This window comes from Haliotis asinina, chromosome 14 (genome assembly GCF_037392515.1).
Source record: "Haliotis asinina isolate JCU_RB_2024 chromosome 14, JCU_Hal_asi_v2, whole genome shotgun sequence".
Classification (NCBI taxonomy): Eukaryota; Metazoa; Mollusca; class Gastropoda; order Lepetellida; family Haliotidae; genus Haliotis; species Haliotis asinina.
The window spans coordinates 29,526,486-29,543,070 of NC_090293.1; the positions used below are offsets into that span (position 1 = coordinate 29,526,486).

Sequence of the window (16,585 nt, forward strand, 5' to 3'; positions counted from 1 at the left end):
GATCAGTCTCTTGGAGTATTTACAGAATACTGTCGTAAATCAGCGCACATTGAAGAGAAAGCGTTAATCTGGCAGATAACTTGTACTTGGTTCTGTGGAGAGTATCTTGGTGGGATCACGTAGCACAACATAAGACCAGTTCTAAACGTAACTTAAAAAAGACGTCCTCACACGTAAATTAGTTACATTACAACGAAAGTATTGTCTCAATGACCAATTTAAAGTGCAAAAATATACTTACGCATAAGAACTCACATCTTAAAATATGTATTTTAGGAAACACCTACTTAAGAAATCGTTTAGCCCTCGTACCTATTCATGAGCACTGGCGTTATTCTGGGAAACTGTCTCGTTCTCAGGGAGGGGCGATTGGTACTGAATGCTTCTTCGCAATTGCCTGCTTCACCTTGAGGGTCGTAGGAACACACGGACGGTAAGAATTTGATTCGTTATGGAGTACATTTTTAAAAGGCATGATTGAAGCAGTTCCGGTCTTTCAGTGCACCTGTTTACAAGAAACCCTGTAGCCCGAACCATTCCTCAAACATGCGTAAGTGAGTGAGTGAGTGAGGTTTGGCACCGTTTGTAGCAAAACGCCAACAACACATTGCACTCATGTAAGGAATCGAACCCGGGTTTTGGACGTGACGAGCAAACACATTCACCATAAGGCCACCCGACAACAAACATGAACCTAGGAACAAGAATGTAAACTCCGTACAGGTTGTCGTCTTTTCAAGTGTTGTAAGGTCTTCAGTGGAATAGGCCAAACCATCAATCACCTCTAACGGAAACACTCAAGCAATACCATATCATGCAGTGGTTCAGACAGTTTCACATCATAGTGAGCGAGTGTGGTTTTACGACGCTTTTAGTCGTATTCCAGCAATATCACGGCGGGGGACATCAGAAATGAGTTTCACATATTGCACCCATGTGGGGAATAAAATCCGGGTCTTTGGCGTGACGAGCAACACTTTAGCCATTAGGCTACCCCACCGCCCTACGTTTCACAGTACACAAACTTCCGGTGTGTGGAACTTGCACATGTCGAGTAAAATAGATATGTACGGCTTCGGTACTTCCGGTTTTATACATTCAGATTACAGATCGAATTCGACTATCCAAATTCGAGACACCAGGTTCGAAATATTCAAATTCGAGACGACAGGTTCAATACATCAAAATGAGTGAATCACATGAGGGAAACATGTCTGGTACAATATGAGGGAAACATCTGGTACAATAATACCCAGGTACAATATCATTGTCATGAACACATTGGGGTATCCTAATTCGAGAGATGTTGCCCCTGAAGCTAGCACCAAGGGCTTGCAAACATCCATGTTGGGGATGACGGTAGATGTTAGCGTGAGATTTGGAAACGTCTCAACACCATCCTGAAGCCCACACGCCGCCATAGTATTTGGGATTGGATTTACGTGTTGACTTGCCTAAAGACGAGGGCACCATCTTCCTCTTGTAACGGTTTAAGATCTTGATCATCTTGGCTAGGATATCAGGGGATTTGTAGGCGATGTCGTAGCTTTCTGTTGGGTCAGCTATGAACAAAGAAATTTAGGAATAAGACATAATCCTTCAAGATCAAACAGGATGGTGAGGTAGCCCCGTGGTTATAGCGTTCGCTCGTCACACCGAGGACCCGGGTTCGATTCCCACATGGGCATACAATGTGTGAAACCCATTTCTGGTGTCCCCGGCGTGATATTGCTGGAATGTTCATGAAGCGGCGTAAAACTAAACTCACTCACTTAAGTTAATATAGCAACACAAGGGGGGCATGAGAAACGTGGTTGTCACATTGAATGTTTGTTTGGAATCGCATCCGGGGTCTTCGGCGTGACAAACGAACGCTGTAGCCATCAGGCCACCTACGGCCCATAGTCTTTCTCAAAATGGCAAACACCATTTATTCAGATTTAAGAATCAAACAATAACTAAAGGCAGTTGCATTTATGGACCATGGTATGAGTATGAAATAGTGAAGTCTTTTAACAGCGTTTCCCCTAATAAAAGATTAAAACTCCTCTCTTCAACCGTTTCACAAACTGCAAGTTTGGCCCAGTGTTTGTGGTATCATACGCACGCACGCACCCATCCAATTGGTCGAATTCATCTACCTGTGATGTTAAAGAGTTGATACTCGGGAAGCCTGAGCTTGTCAGCTTTATAGAGGCACCTGTCTGTCCACAGGGTAGGTACGGGGTACCAGTTGTTATAGCGCCCTGGATTGCCATGGATGAGTTTCATGTGACCGATACTGTGAAGGAGAGTTTAGATGCATTGTAAACTTTGTAACTTCTAATCAATCAATCAGTTTATGATATTCGGGACTGTGACAATGTTTATTAAATCTGAAAACTTTACAGATTCTACTTGAAAATGGCCCAATTCATTCAATTAGAGCTGTTTCCAGTTTTTGTCATTTTTCATTGAGAAAACATGTTCTGTAATGATGGATTAGTTCAAAATTGACTTTTTTCAGGAAGTTTGGATTTTAACAAAACGGCCACATTTGAAGAAAATTGTTTCCTACGGTCTAATCCTATACTTCTTGCCTTGACCTTGTATTCAGTTGAACTAAACATATTGCCCTGAACGTAGCGCAGCATCTCTTTCATACGACCGTAATACACTGCGTTCTGTCATGTCTAGTCAGGTGAGCTAAACATGATCACCTTAAAGCGGTGTCCTGCCTTTTTCACGCTACCGTATGTTGGTCAGGTGGGCTAAACATGATCACCTGAAAGCGGTGTCCTGCCTTTTTCACGCTACCGTATGTTGGTCAGGTGGGCTAAACATGTTGCTCAGGACCACGTTTCGCAAATCTTAGATCGCGTAACTTTCCTCGCAGCTTTCCTACCTTCTATATTGTAGCACTGACTTAGTAGCAGCGCTAGAGAACTTTCGGAAACGGGACACTGAAAGTGGCGTCCTGCCTGTTTCGCTCTACCTTAATGCTGTGTTCTGTCATATGTTGTTCAGGTGAGCTAAACATGTTGACCTGAAAGTAGCGTTCTGCCTGTTTCGCTCTACCTTAATGCTGTGTTCTGTCATATGTTGTTCAGGTGAGCTAAACATGTTGACCTGAAAGTGGCGTCCTGCCTGTTTCGCTCTACCTTAATGCTACGTTCAGTCATATGTTGTTCAGGTGAGCTAAACATGTTGACCTGAAAGTGGCGTCCTGCCTGTTTCACGCTACCGTAATGCTGAGTTCTGTCGTATGTCGTCGATGCTGTGGACGATCTGCCGACGTTTGCTAGGCGTCCCCTTTCGTATCATCATCCACTGGTTGACACCGTCAATTGCGTTACCTGAAAGATTATTTTCAAATATCATTCAACATATCGCAATGTTTGGGTAAGCGGGTAACATATTTATGCCGCCTTTGGGAAACTCATCAATTATGAGTGATTTTCGTTTGAGGCCGCTTGAGCAATATTCCAGCAATATCACGGCGAGGGAGTACACTTTCTCTACTGTGCTACCTAACAAATCCTGCTGACTGCTTAAACGGGGGACAAATCAAATAGAATAACGTAAACAACTTTGTAATATAACTGGACAAACATAGATAGGGATATATGTAAATTTTCAAAATTATGAATAGTGGTCTATTTATTCATTGGCACACTGATGAAATCAATCATGAAAATACCAATATCCCTAACTTGTTTGTCCAGCATACGTCAAAGGTACTGTACATACATTACATTCCACCACCATCACGGAACATTATATGGAAGTATGCAGTGCTTACAAAACCTCAGAGGTAATGAAGATGAAATGAAAAACTCTCATTCCATGTTATATCTCGACCTAGCCCGCCTAATAAGCAAGTAAGTAAATAAATAAAGATAGATTGATAAATAAATAAATAAATAAATAAATAAATAAATAAATAAATAAATAAATAAATAAATAAATAAATAAATAAATAAATAAATAAATAAATGGCCACTTGAAGGAACTTACTTGTCTTCCCCCCTGCCAGGTGCAGCAACGTAGGGTACCAGTCCACAGCATGGAACAGCCTGTAACGATGACATCATCAATATCCCAGGCAATGGTAATAAACTCTTCATGAATATGTCTACTACTGTTGACTTTGTCAAATGTTATACTGTTCTTCACACGGACCGAACGAAAACATATATACGTAATTTAAAACTATTCCCATACTAGCAGCAGTGTATCAACAACAGACTACCTGAGTGCTTACACGGTTTGATGTACCTCAGTGATGCTGATATTTGAAATTGAACGGCACTGTCCGTGTATGTTATTAGGTTCTTGAATACCCATAAAGTGGAAAGAGTGTGTTGAAAAGTGTTCAGTAGGACAGGACCACTACCACCAATTTTAGTCAAAGTAAAACGTATAACCATGCCAGAAAGCACCACTTCACAACCATGCCTGTCTATGTGCCAAGTTTAGTTGAAACATATTGAAGGGTTTTCGTGTTCTGCTCCAGAAAAGACGAATTTGCACGGATGGAGTTCAAACAATATCCCTTGAAAACACCCAAAGGAGCCCAATTAATGGTAAAGGCATTAACGACACATATACATTCTGAATGCAGATAGACTTCAAGTCAGACTCAGAGCATATCATCTGACTGACGGCATATCTATTGATAGCAACATTCTGGACTTGTGGATAGATGTACTGATCGGACCTATTATGCATATTAAGCAAGGCATGCATGTATCCAACAGAAGAGTACATCCAATTTAGCTGTTTTCAAGACTTCCTGTGCCGCATCCTTTCATCTTTGTCTTTTGAGTCAACGGAGGGTATAGTTTAGATGTCTTCCAAGAGGATTACAGTACCACTCATACATGCTCCAGACCCGCCCCCAAACCCATCATTTATAGGCCCATCTTCATAGAAAACAAGCTTCCCAACGGTTCTTCGTCTAACATTGTGTTCAAGTCCATACATGATTCGTGACGCAGCACTTCAAAAACCACCACCTCCACAGCACTTCATTGGTGTTAGATGATGCGGGGCATTACGGTGTAGAACAGTGTCATCTGTTGACATCTATAATAAAGTGATCCACTACTGAACGAGACCACTATAATAAACTGATCGATTACTGAACGAGACCACGATAATAAAGTGATAGATTACTGAACGACATCACCATAATAAAGTGATTGACTGCTGAACGAGACCAGTACAAAAAAGGTGTTAGGCTATCGAACGAGACCACTATGATTAATTAAAGGGGCACTGATGCGGAGCAATTTCCGTGGACTGGTGTAAACTTTTGTTATTGTTTTTCTCCCGTGAGTACCCGGATGATATCCCAGAATTCGTGACTGGTTCGTGACCTCTGCTGCGCAGTCCGTATGCGCAACTGAGAGTTTAATTATAGACAGATCAACTAAGGTCAAGTAATTTTACTTCATTACAAAGGTATTATGAAAACAAATGAAACACTTTGAAGGTTAATCATCTGCCAGTGGTAGAAATGGTAAAAAAACTATTAGGACGGGAAAATAACGAAGCCAATTTACGTCTCTATATTTTGTCTCATAACCCTAATTCGTTTATTGTCATATTTGTATGATTTTGAAATTTAATGAAAGAACACACAGTCTGCTTATACAGACTTATATATAAATTTCTAACATGACAGCAACATTTATACGTTGTATAGAGTGCCAATGTTGATCATATTTCACACACATACGCGATCTAGTGTGTGTTTTCTGTCAAATAGATTCTGCTGAATGCTACAACAAATAAACTAAAACAAAATGCAAATAACGAATGTAAAACAGACTAATTTTATGGAACAATGTCAGGCTACTACCTTGTTCAGTAATATATCCATCAATATCCACATAAAAGAACGATATTCCATTCATCTGCAGCTGGTAAAAAATCCTGCTCTGTGTCATGTGTCTTACAACAGTCTAATTTGCGAAAAAGTAACACATTGGTGAAAACCTGATAAACCTCTCATTGGTCACCCAAGATAGCACACCTGGCAACTAATTGTATGATGTCCGCCATTCTAAGTAATTTAGTTAACCAATAATGAGCAATCAGTCAACGCAATGGTGGTTAATTCTTTGAAGGGAGGATGTTGTTTTTACACTTGCACTTTACGACAGGGTGTAGTCAGTATAGATTTGTACATCTACACACACTGCCTTTTGACAAATCCGCTGTGGAAGATAAAAGTAATTAATCAGTCAGTGTGCTATCGGTTAATCCTTTGATCGATGTTTGTTTTTGTAACTCAGCTGATTAACCCTCTTACATCACTTACATGCACATATTACATAACATACAATACATTTTCCACAACAGACCTTAATTTATAATGTTGAGTATTTACTCCGGACAGGAGAAGTGCCAAATGGGAACCTTTGATGAGTAACCAAAGTGGTGTTACTACTAATTATACCTGCTATAAATTCATTAATTGACCATCCAGTGAATGATGACAAATAACACGTGTAGGTTTACACCATCAAACACGAGTTACAACAAGGAAGATGTAATCTCTGTGTCGCATGCAGCCTGAAAACACTTATGGGCCGAAACTGTTTTGAGGATACCAACGGAACTTCGTTCTATAAGGAATACATACAGGCATTTGCTGTGTACTTGGGTAAATAGGTGTAATAAGTTTGGTTTTTTTACGTAAGATAATTTTCAGATTTCTTTACCAAAGGCAAAGTCATCGTTTGTAGTTTACGAATTCATATAAATTAACTGTGTGTTTTTATTATCATAAATAATAAACCGGGGTAGCAACCACAGCTACCAAAATTTACGTATGATATTTACTATCACAGCTGAACCAACAAAAAAACCATCAAAACTATCTAAATGTAAAGCTTTGCAATCTTTCGGACTGAAACAAATGGCTTACTACGTGCATGTAGATATCATATTTTCACATAACATGATTAAATATCGAGGTTAAAAACACACAAATAGGATCAAATTGGATCAGTCACTATACTATCCAAGCATCCGAAAAAAAACTACACTGCCGGGATATTTTGTTACAATCAGACAAGGAATACCATGGATATTTTTAAATAACGTCATGTGATGAGCATCCGGCCTCCTCACTTTTTAGGGTGAAGAAATTCTGCTAATGTGGACAGGAGCCCAGTCCCTTTGTCCGTCACGGTCGAGGGAGCGGGTGCTGACCAATTTGCAGCTTGGTTTCGTAATTAGACCGTTGGCGAGAAACATTATTCGCTCCGCATCAGTGCCCCTTTAAGTGATAGACTGCTGAACGAGACAACGATAATAAAGTGACCCACTACTGAACAAGACCACTATAACAAAGTGATCGATTACTGAACGACACCACTATAATAAAGTGATCGACTGCTGAACGACACCACTAGTGATAGATTACTGAACGACACCACGATAATAAAGTGATAGATTACTGAACGACACCACCATAATAAAATGATAGATTACTGAACGAGACCTCGATAATAAGGTGATCGACTACTGAGCGAGACCACAATAATAAAGTGATAGATTACTGAGCGAGACCACGATAATAAAGTGATAGATTACTGAACGACACCACGATAATAAAGTGATAGATTACTGAGCGAGACAACGATAATAAAGTGATAGATTACTGAACGACACCACCATAATAAAGTGATCGACTACTGAGCGAGACCTCGATAATAAGGTGATCGACTACTGAACGAGACCACGATAATAAAGTGATAGACTACTGAGCGAGACCACGATAATAAAGTGATAGATTACTGAACGACACCACGATAATAAAGTGATAGATTACTGAACGAGAGCTCGATAATAAAGTGATCGACTACTGAACGACACCACGATAATAAAGTGATAGATTACTGAACGAGACCACTATAATAAAGTGATCGACTGCTGAACGACACCACTATTATAAAGTGATCGATTACTGAACGACACCACCATAATAAAGTGATCGATTACTGAACGAGACCACTATAATAAAGTGACAGGCTTCCTTCGAAGCTCTGTGTAATGATTTCATCGCATAAGTAATATAGATGTAATAATAGGATGTCAAAATCCATTGACCCAAACAATATTACTTGTTCACATCATAGCCATGTATTTCCATTAATATGATAACGTAAAACAGATACCTTCTCATTCAGATATATATATTTTAACAAATGAGGATTCAAAGGTTTGTGGAGCGTTATGCCAGCAGTTTGAGCGAATGAAACGTTTTATACCTGGTTCAAATGCTTAATTATGGCATGAAGGGAGCATAGTGAAATTCATTTCATTTTGCTATCAGATTCAATCAAACTACAGAACAATGCCTTGCTAAATGCCAGTCTTTTTGTCACTTCCAGCTGTTGCTAAAGCGGCGATTAATGATCTGTGTTTATACGAAGTATGCATGGTATCATATTAACATATTGAAAACATAATAACATCATGAAAGATGATATTACACTTCGATTGAGTGTATGTATTTGTCGATACTCACAAATAAGTAAGCTTATATTTCTCTCTCTCTCTCCCTCTCTCTCTAACACACACACGCACGCACGTATGCACGAACGCACGCACACACATACACACACGGGGGTCCAACTGCCATCCTCGACGGGGGTTGGGGTGGCAGGGGGAGATTGTCACCCCACTTCAAAAGATGGGGGTCCAGTTGCCATCCTGATGCCCCGGTTCCAGCGCTTATGGTATGTATTCTCTATGGTGCAGGGGGAACGATAGTCGTGGGAGGCTGAACGATTGTTGTCAGTTATATATGCAACATGGTGACAGCTTACCCATCATGCCATTGTATCCTCTTCTTGAGCATAGTCTTGCTGTACACAAGGGTGGGAACTCTCATCCCTCCCTCCCATAGAGTTGTCTTTCCACCCCGTAGGGGCCAGTTATTGCCGCCTGCATAGGGAGCGCCACCGTTCTGAAATTTGTAATTCTTTAAATGTCAAGTCTTTACTTTGTCTTACCGCTTAATAGACATGATAATTTATTACTTCGTCCAGTGATCTATTTAATATGATAGTCATGCTAAATCTTGTCAGGTCTGTTATACCAGACTGACACTGTTCGCGCCATTACGCAGTTTCAATGTGGGAATATTGCTGAAAGTGGCGTAAAACCTCACTCACTGACACCTCCTCAAGGCATAAGCGATATCAATAGTTTACAAGCATGAACATTAAAGGGAGACGACTCTGCCAGGCTGGGATCACCGGGCTGTCAGATCTCCGTGTTTTGATGTCAGAAATTATTTCACATAGAGAATCTGCTCTTCAACGGTTAGAATGTAATACTTACATCTGAGGTAAATATGACGAGGGAGTTTTTGAGCAATCCTTCAACTTTGAGTGACCTCATTATATCCCCAATAGCCTCGTCCATTGCGGTGACCATGGCTGGAAGACAAAAGTACACGTGATAATCACTGGATATCTGCCAACTAGGCCCTACAGAAAGAATTACCTAGAAGTTAAACTAAAATGTACAATGATTTCAGAAGTCTAGCTTGACTCAACTCTGAAAATAAGGAATCTTCTCGGTCTCATTTGGGTTTTGTTTTTGGTAGGTACATATTTTTAAATATATTTTTTTTTAAACGAACAGAACATTTGATCGTTTGTGAGTCCTGCAAGCTGCCATCTCAGTCTGCACCGTAATTTAAATATCATGTGAATTAAACCTTTTGCAATCTGTCTCCTTGGCTCAGTAATAATCATAACATAAAAACATATTTTTTAAAAGTCTGTTTCTGGGAATAAATGTCTACAGTTCGTATTAAAACATAGAAGTACATCTACTGCCTATAAACACAAGCGGTCAAGGCCGACCTGGTAGCCGGTAATACGGGGGCTATGTCGTTGTTGCAGTACACATTCCATACTGATTGCATGAGCTTTTGCAATACACCAGGTATCCTTGATAGTACATGATCCATATCTGAATACTTGTTGCAGTACATTACCTGTACGTGAATAGTTGTTGCAGTGATGAAACAGTTGTTACACTATATGATGTACCTTTGACAGTACAATTTCTATAGTGGAATAGTTGTAACATTATATCATTTATACTGCGTATATTCTATCAGTTGTTGCGTTTCGCGATTTATACCAATATGAAACGTTGTTGCAGTACATGATCTACACTGTAACGGTTGTTGCAGTGCATGATCTACACTGTAATGGTTGTTGCAGGATGTGATCAACAATGACATGGTTGTTGCAGTTCAAGATCTGTATTGAAATGGTTGTTGCAGGACGTGATCTATTCTGGAATAGTTGTTGCAGTACATGATTTATACCTAAATAGTGAAACACATGTCTACGCTGAAACACTTGCTGACCTCTCTATAGTGAAATATACAGTATATACTTGTTGCAATACATCTTGTTTAGGTCAATACTCACCACTATATAAACGTCTAGATCTATACCGGATTCTTGAGTATAAGTCTTTAAACCTCTTTGGGGCCTATAACGACAATATCAAACAGCAAGGTTATATCGTTTCATTCATTATTTCATACTTTTAACATAGGAAGTGAGACAATCCGTTTGTTGATGGCGTTTCTATAATTAAGTCTGAATGCTTGATGTCTAATATATAAACATATATTTTAATTTTTGACCTTTATGTATAGATTTTGAAAGAACACGACCATCTACTTCTGGAAACCTGTTTGTGTACAGCCTTTTGTTAATAATATACCACTACAAAAAGGACTTGGTTTCCAGAAACCTGGAAACCATCCGTAATGTGGGTAATTGCGGAATCCAGTTTGTTTCCATTCCCTGAAACTCACTAACTGGGTTTCCAACTAGATTCCATTTTGGAATCTGTGATTGTGGAATTCTGTAAATGGAAACCAAAATGAAACTAAGTTCGGGGGTTTCTTGTTGGTTTCCATATCTGGAATTTGCAATTCTCACATCTCACTGAATGGAAACCAACATAAAAGCAGAAAATGTGGTTTCATGTTGGTTTCCATTGGGCTGTTTTGAACTAAGTAACATAAAATGGGTAATTGTTTGTCATCCTGACATCCAGTTGGTATCCATTCAGTGAAACTGGGTGACCTAGTTTCCAAATAGAATCCATAATGGATACTCTAAGCTCTGGTGATGGAAACTGACACGAAGCTATGGTCATGTGTTGGTTTCCATTCCTGACAACAAAAGTACATTGTTGACGCATGATTCGGTGGATATCACAATATTAAATGTGGCTTCAAACTGATGATACAAGAACAAACGATGCACTTTGTTCCTTCACATTCTTGTTTATTCGTAATGTAATGAAGCATCATATTCCAACTACCATGCACACAAACTTCACAATAACCGTACTAAACATGCAAATGGTGAAAGGACGAATGGCTATAAATGGCCTTTGTCCAGCTATGTGCGCGAGGCATACTTAGTCTGGTTTCTCTAGATTGGGATGAATGAGGCAAGTCCAGGTTTCGGTTGTCTGCTTTCTCAAATTAAGGATCAGACGCTTTCTTTATCTGAAAAGAAATAATAAAACTCTGATATCTATATACAAGAATAAAAGGTGAGTTGACTCTGCATAGGAACATTGCTCAAACTTTTATTATATATTAATTATAATTTATTGGATCATTGAGTTGTGTATGGGCTTGTATTCCTTTCAGTAAATATATTGTATAAAAATAAGTAAAATTAAAACCACTTTAGCAATAGCAGTAGTTCAGATATATATTATTAATTAAAAGGTAAATGATGCAATATATAAAAAACAGGCTATAGACTGCCAACTCCTAGGAATGTGAAAGAGTATAAGCATTTAGGAAGATTAGTATAAGTCATTAAAACAATTGTCAGTTCGGTACTTACATGATGGTATTTCTTAATATCCAGAATATACGTGAATTATACAATAAACTGAGGCAGTGCGTAAAGTTTAGCATTAAAAGCATTTATAGTTGTAATACTTTGACACTGAGTTCAAATACTTGACAATTAATCAGTGTCAGGTCATTAGTGTGTCGGGGTTCGTGTGTCGGCTTCATTGGGGCAGTCCCCACTTAACAGGTTCTATTATCAAAATTAGCTAGCTGTAAAAACGATGGAACTTACCTGAGTCAGGTGTTGACAGACGAAACCGGAAGTAATGACTCGGTAATCCATGGGCACGCGAACTCGTGACATTTTATAAAAGCAACAGTTTAATGTACTGAAGTGGTCGTTTTCAGTCTTTGTCTTAAAATCACATCGCAATTGGGTCAGAGAAGGATTTCATGCCTGCCAATCGAAAAAGGATCAGGTATTTGTTATTACCCACAATGCCCCAACGCACAGTTGCCGCCATTTTGTCACTTGATCCCAAGTTGTTTTGAGACGACTATTTTGAAAGCAGTTCTCAACCGGTATGCCCAGTAACGACAACAAGGAAGTCAACACAATGCAGTATTCCTACGTTTGCCCGTGTTATCTGATTCAAGAGACTGGCAATGAGATTTACAATAGAAGCTTTGGAGATTCGGTTACGTGAAAAATTGAGAACAGCAGCAGTCGTCGATCGCAGCGGGAGAAAAGGAACATTCCACGATCTGGTCAGGTACAGTGTTATTTTCTTGAAATAAGCAATAGCACATGTTATTCGTAATGTTTAACGTAAATAAGTAACTACCACAATACATATGAAAGTTTAGACTTGATGAACCTCTGTAAACAAATGCGTGTTGAATTCTTAGCAAGAGAGATGGCTTCCTTCACTCAGCACTCGGTTAATTCAAGAACTCAATATTACTGTGATTTGGATCAGCTCACACACGATTAAAATGGTTCATTGTGTTAATGAATGAAAAATTATCGTTGCAAGAAGAAAATAAATCACAAATATCTCTAGTCTATTATTGCTAATGTGCTTGTTACGACTCACAGTAACTTCAAACGTATTTATAGATACGAATATTTATTTAAGAAATCCGTTTCATATTGCTTTTGATATTTGCACCTTTGAAAACAATGTAGTTGGGGATAGTGTGTCATTTTGCATTTATAGGTTAGTGATTCTCTGACCAGATTTGGTGCATTGTTTGAGTGAAATTTCAAAAATGAAATTTCACAATGTTTTCAAACTAATATTGAATATTGTTATATGATTGATTTATGAGATAATTTAGGTTTGCCATCTGATGTAAGTAGTGTTATGCTTATCATATCAAGATTTAACGAACCCTGAATGAAGAATTGTAGATTGTGTTTAGGCCCACAGAAAAGGTTGCGAAGAGTTTTTGATATAAATAATATATGGGTATACAATGATGGATTGCCAACTCAAAATAGTATATGAATTTGTTGACCTGGATTCTTTTCATGTAGCATAATCTACACTTTGCAAATTGATATTTATTCTTTTTATTCGGCACTTTATTGTTATCAAGAGTGCAATATGACAAGTTCCTGTTTTTTAATCGATGCATTTCTACGTTTCCAGCATAAAGGAGGGCAGTGTTGGAAATTCTGAAGAAGGCAGCCAGGACCAACTCATTTTGACATACAAAAGGTATGTATAACCTGAACCGTCCAGTACATAATGTACATACAACATAACCAAATAATGTACATCCTAGGAATCAGTAAAAATGAATGGCACAGTCACTATTGTTGTAACCTCCAACTGGAAACATGTTTCACTTATAGTTATGCATCATGCACATGTCTCTTTTCAGAAGCTTTTTGATGGGTTTGGATTAACAAGATGGATCTCTTAAGAAGGTGTGGGGAAAGCAGAGGCCCACGGCTTGTACGCAAAGAACGGCAAAAAGTTCAGAGTAAGTAAACGTATTCTAGTCATTTTACATCTTGCACAGATTAAAAGTTTAAAGGAATCCTTTAAAATATCAAGTTAATTTGGATTCTTTCTATGTACATTCAAGGAATTTCAAAATGAACACTGTTGAAAAAGTGCAATTTATCCTTTGAAATTTACAGCTTCAAAAGTTTTAAATAGCACATATTATGCTGCAGTGTATGCTTGTGACCCCATATTCATAGCTTGTCTGCCTGAATGACTGCATATTATTGGTTAAGAAAATATGTCTTTTCACAATAACGGATAAGTCCTAGTTCTATACACCTAATGTGTATTGTAAGTAACATTCAGAAAATAAATTATGGTTTTCAAAGGAGAATTTTTCATGTCTCTGCACTCTCATATATCAATAGGCTGTTCTGGGATTGAAACTTTTGATGTCAAATGCTCATTTTATACTTTTTGAGCTCTTCGCTTTTTGGACATGGGGTTCAGTGTATTTCACCTCAAGCAATGTTTGACAGTTTTCTTTTCTCTAGCCATGGATATGGTTGACGAATCATTGTTTGTACTGATAGTTTGTTTTTCAAATTTCAGAAGCTGGAAAGCAGGAAGGCTGTGAAACGATTGATTGGCCGGAGGAGAAGAAGCACACAGTTCTTCCTCTCTTGGGGAATGAGCTAACATTTTCAAACTAGGAAGCCAAGTGATATGGGCTGATCTACATTGATGTGTTCAAGCAAAATATTCTGTACTCACTGCTAATTATTCCCTTGCTTTTGTTTCATTTACTAACTTGAATATTCCGAATAATATTTGTGTACAAACAAATTGTTGAATATAAATAAACTTTTAATGAATTTTGTGTTTTATTCTGTTATTTGCCATCCTGGAGCCTTTTACCATTATGCAATTGTATAAAATACCTGATTTGCTACATGTGAGACATGAAACAACATGTTTTCCGGAGGACCGGGTAAAGGGCCGACACGAGCAAGTTTCAGTTCATGGAAACTAGGTATTAAACTAGGTTGGAAACTACAACACGGAAACTAGGTTGAAACCTACAGTAAACTCATACATGGAAACCAGGTTGAAACCTACAATAAACTCATACATGGAAACCAGGTTGAAACCTACAATAAACTCACACATGGAAACCAGGTTGAAACCTACAATAAACTCACACATGGAAACCAGGTTGAAACCTACAATAAACTCGTACATGGAAACCAGGTTGAAACCTACAATAAACTCGTACATGGAAACCAGGTTGAAACCTACAATAAACTCGTACATGGAAACCAACTGGATCCCGCTTGGAGGAGTGGGTAATGAAACGAACTGGAAACCATCCTGAAATGGTGCAGTTTCAGTTGCATGGAAACCACAATGAAACTATAGGAAACTCCCTGGAAACCAACTGGAAATGTTGGTTTCCATGACGTTTCTTCTTGGTTTCAGTGTTCCGGAAACCAGCTTATTTTTGCTGTGTACGTGTCTATGGTTACCTGCAAGGGCACATGAACTGCCTGGAATGACACAAACAGGAAGAGGGGTGACTCCTGGTCGTGTCCACGTATGATGTCTATAGCCCGTCGTGCAAACACAAACTGACAAATAACAAAAATACGTTAGTCGCCATGACAACCGACAAGAGCTGTATATACTGAACGGCAAAAGAAACGCCATTTTTGGAAACATTTAAATTTCATAAAAATAGGCGTTTATGTTTATGTATTCTATTAAAAGACTTGACAACAAAAAAAGCTCCGATTCTTTTGCTGTTCAGTATATTTATCACTGACTGTGGCAAGATATCGGACGTACGTTTAATTAATTAATTAATTACTTGGCCACCGTTACTGTCATTATGATTTTTTAACAGATTAGGATTGAAATGAAGCAGAGAGGGTTCGGGTGATCCTGGCTGGTCAGGCTGGTAAAGCTCATCATCAGCTCAGGGCACCGAGAACAATGGGGAGCCTGACGACAGTGTACCTGGGATGCAAGCGAGACAATATTCCAGATACATGGCGACGGTCTGTATATAATAGAGTCTGGACGATACAGTGATCAACACTATGAGCATTGATCTACGCAAATGGGATAGGATGGCATGTGTCAACCAAGTCAGGGAGTCTGACACCCGATCCCGTTAGTCTTACGACAATCATGGGTTGCTGAAGATCATTTCTAACCCAGATCTTCAAGCTTGGAACTTGCAATCTGCATTTTTATTTGTAGTATTTTTAACAATAGTATATGAATCAATATACGACACATGATATTGCGGACAGGCGATTTCTACCGTTTCTTAAAAAAAACCCGTTGTTATTGCTGTTGTTGTTTTTACGTACTGTAGAGTAATTTCCATTTTCAGTTGCGAGGACGGACGAGTTAAACCAGAAGTCCAGGCCGATGCTGTTTTGTTGACCTGAAACAGTCATGTTGTCACCTGCAACACTCTCCTTTGTGCAGGGAATTGTATGTTAGCCATATTATAATAAATAAGATGTCACCATCAGATCCATCCTCGTATGTGCAGGGTGTTATGTTACATAAGATGTCACCACCAGATCCATCCTCGTTTGTGCAGGGTGTTATATTATATTAAATAAGATGTCACTATCATATCCATCGTCATTTGTGAAGGGTCTTATATACTTGCCGCATTATAATAACAAGGTGGCGCCATAAGGTTCATCCTTATTTGTGAAGGGTATTATACGTCTATCGTATTTCAGTAAATAAGTATTCA

At 38.7% G+C, this 16,585-nt stretch overlaps 1 protein-coding gene across 1 annotated transcript in view; it reads right to left on the bottom strand.

Annotated features, from left to right (window-relative positions):
* Positions 1–254: 254 nt before the first annotated feature.
* Positions 255–16,585, bottom strand: part of LOC137261457 (arylsulfatase I-like) — a 30,722-nt gene continuing 14,391 nt past the window's right edge. Inside the window, exons 6-14 of the mRNA XM_067799207.1 lie at positions 16,185–16,261; positions 15,336–15,437; positions 10,452–10,515; positions 9,343–9,440; positions 8,826–8,965; positions 3,997–4,055; positions 3,224–3,335; positions 2,142–2,281; positions 255–1,562 (exon numbers count right to left, since the gene is read on the bottom strand). Coding sequence (XP_067655308.1) covers positions 1,390–1,562; positions 2,142–2,281; positions 3,224–3,335; positions 3,997–4,055; positions 8,826–8,965; positions 9,343–9,440; positions 10,452–10,515; positions 15,336–15,437; positions 16,185–16,261 — 965 coding nt within the window. The 3' untranslated portion in view covers positions 255–1,389. The remainder of the gene's footprint in view (positions 1,563–2,141; positions 2,282–3,223; positions 3,336–3,996; positions 4,056–8,825; positions 8,966–9,342; positions 9,441–10,451; positions 10,516–15,335; positions 15,438–16,184; positions 16,262–16,585) is intronic.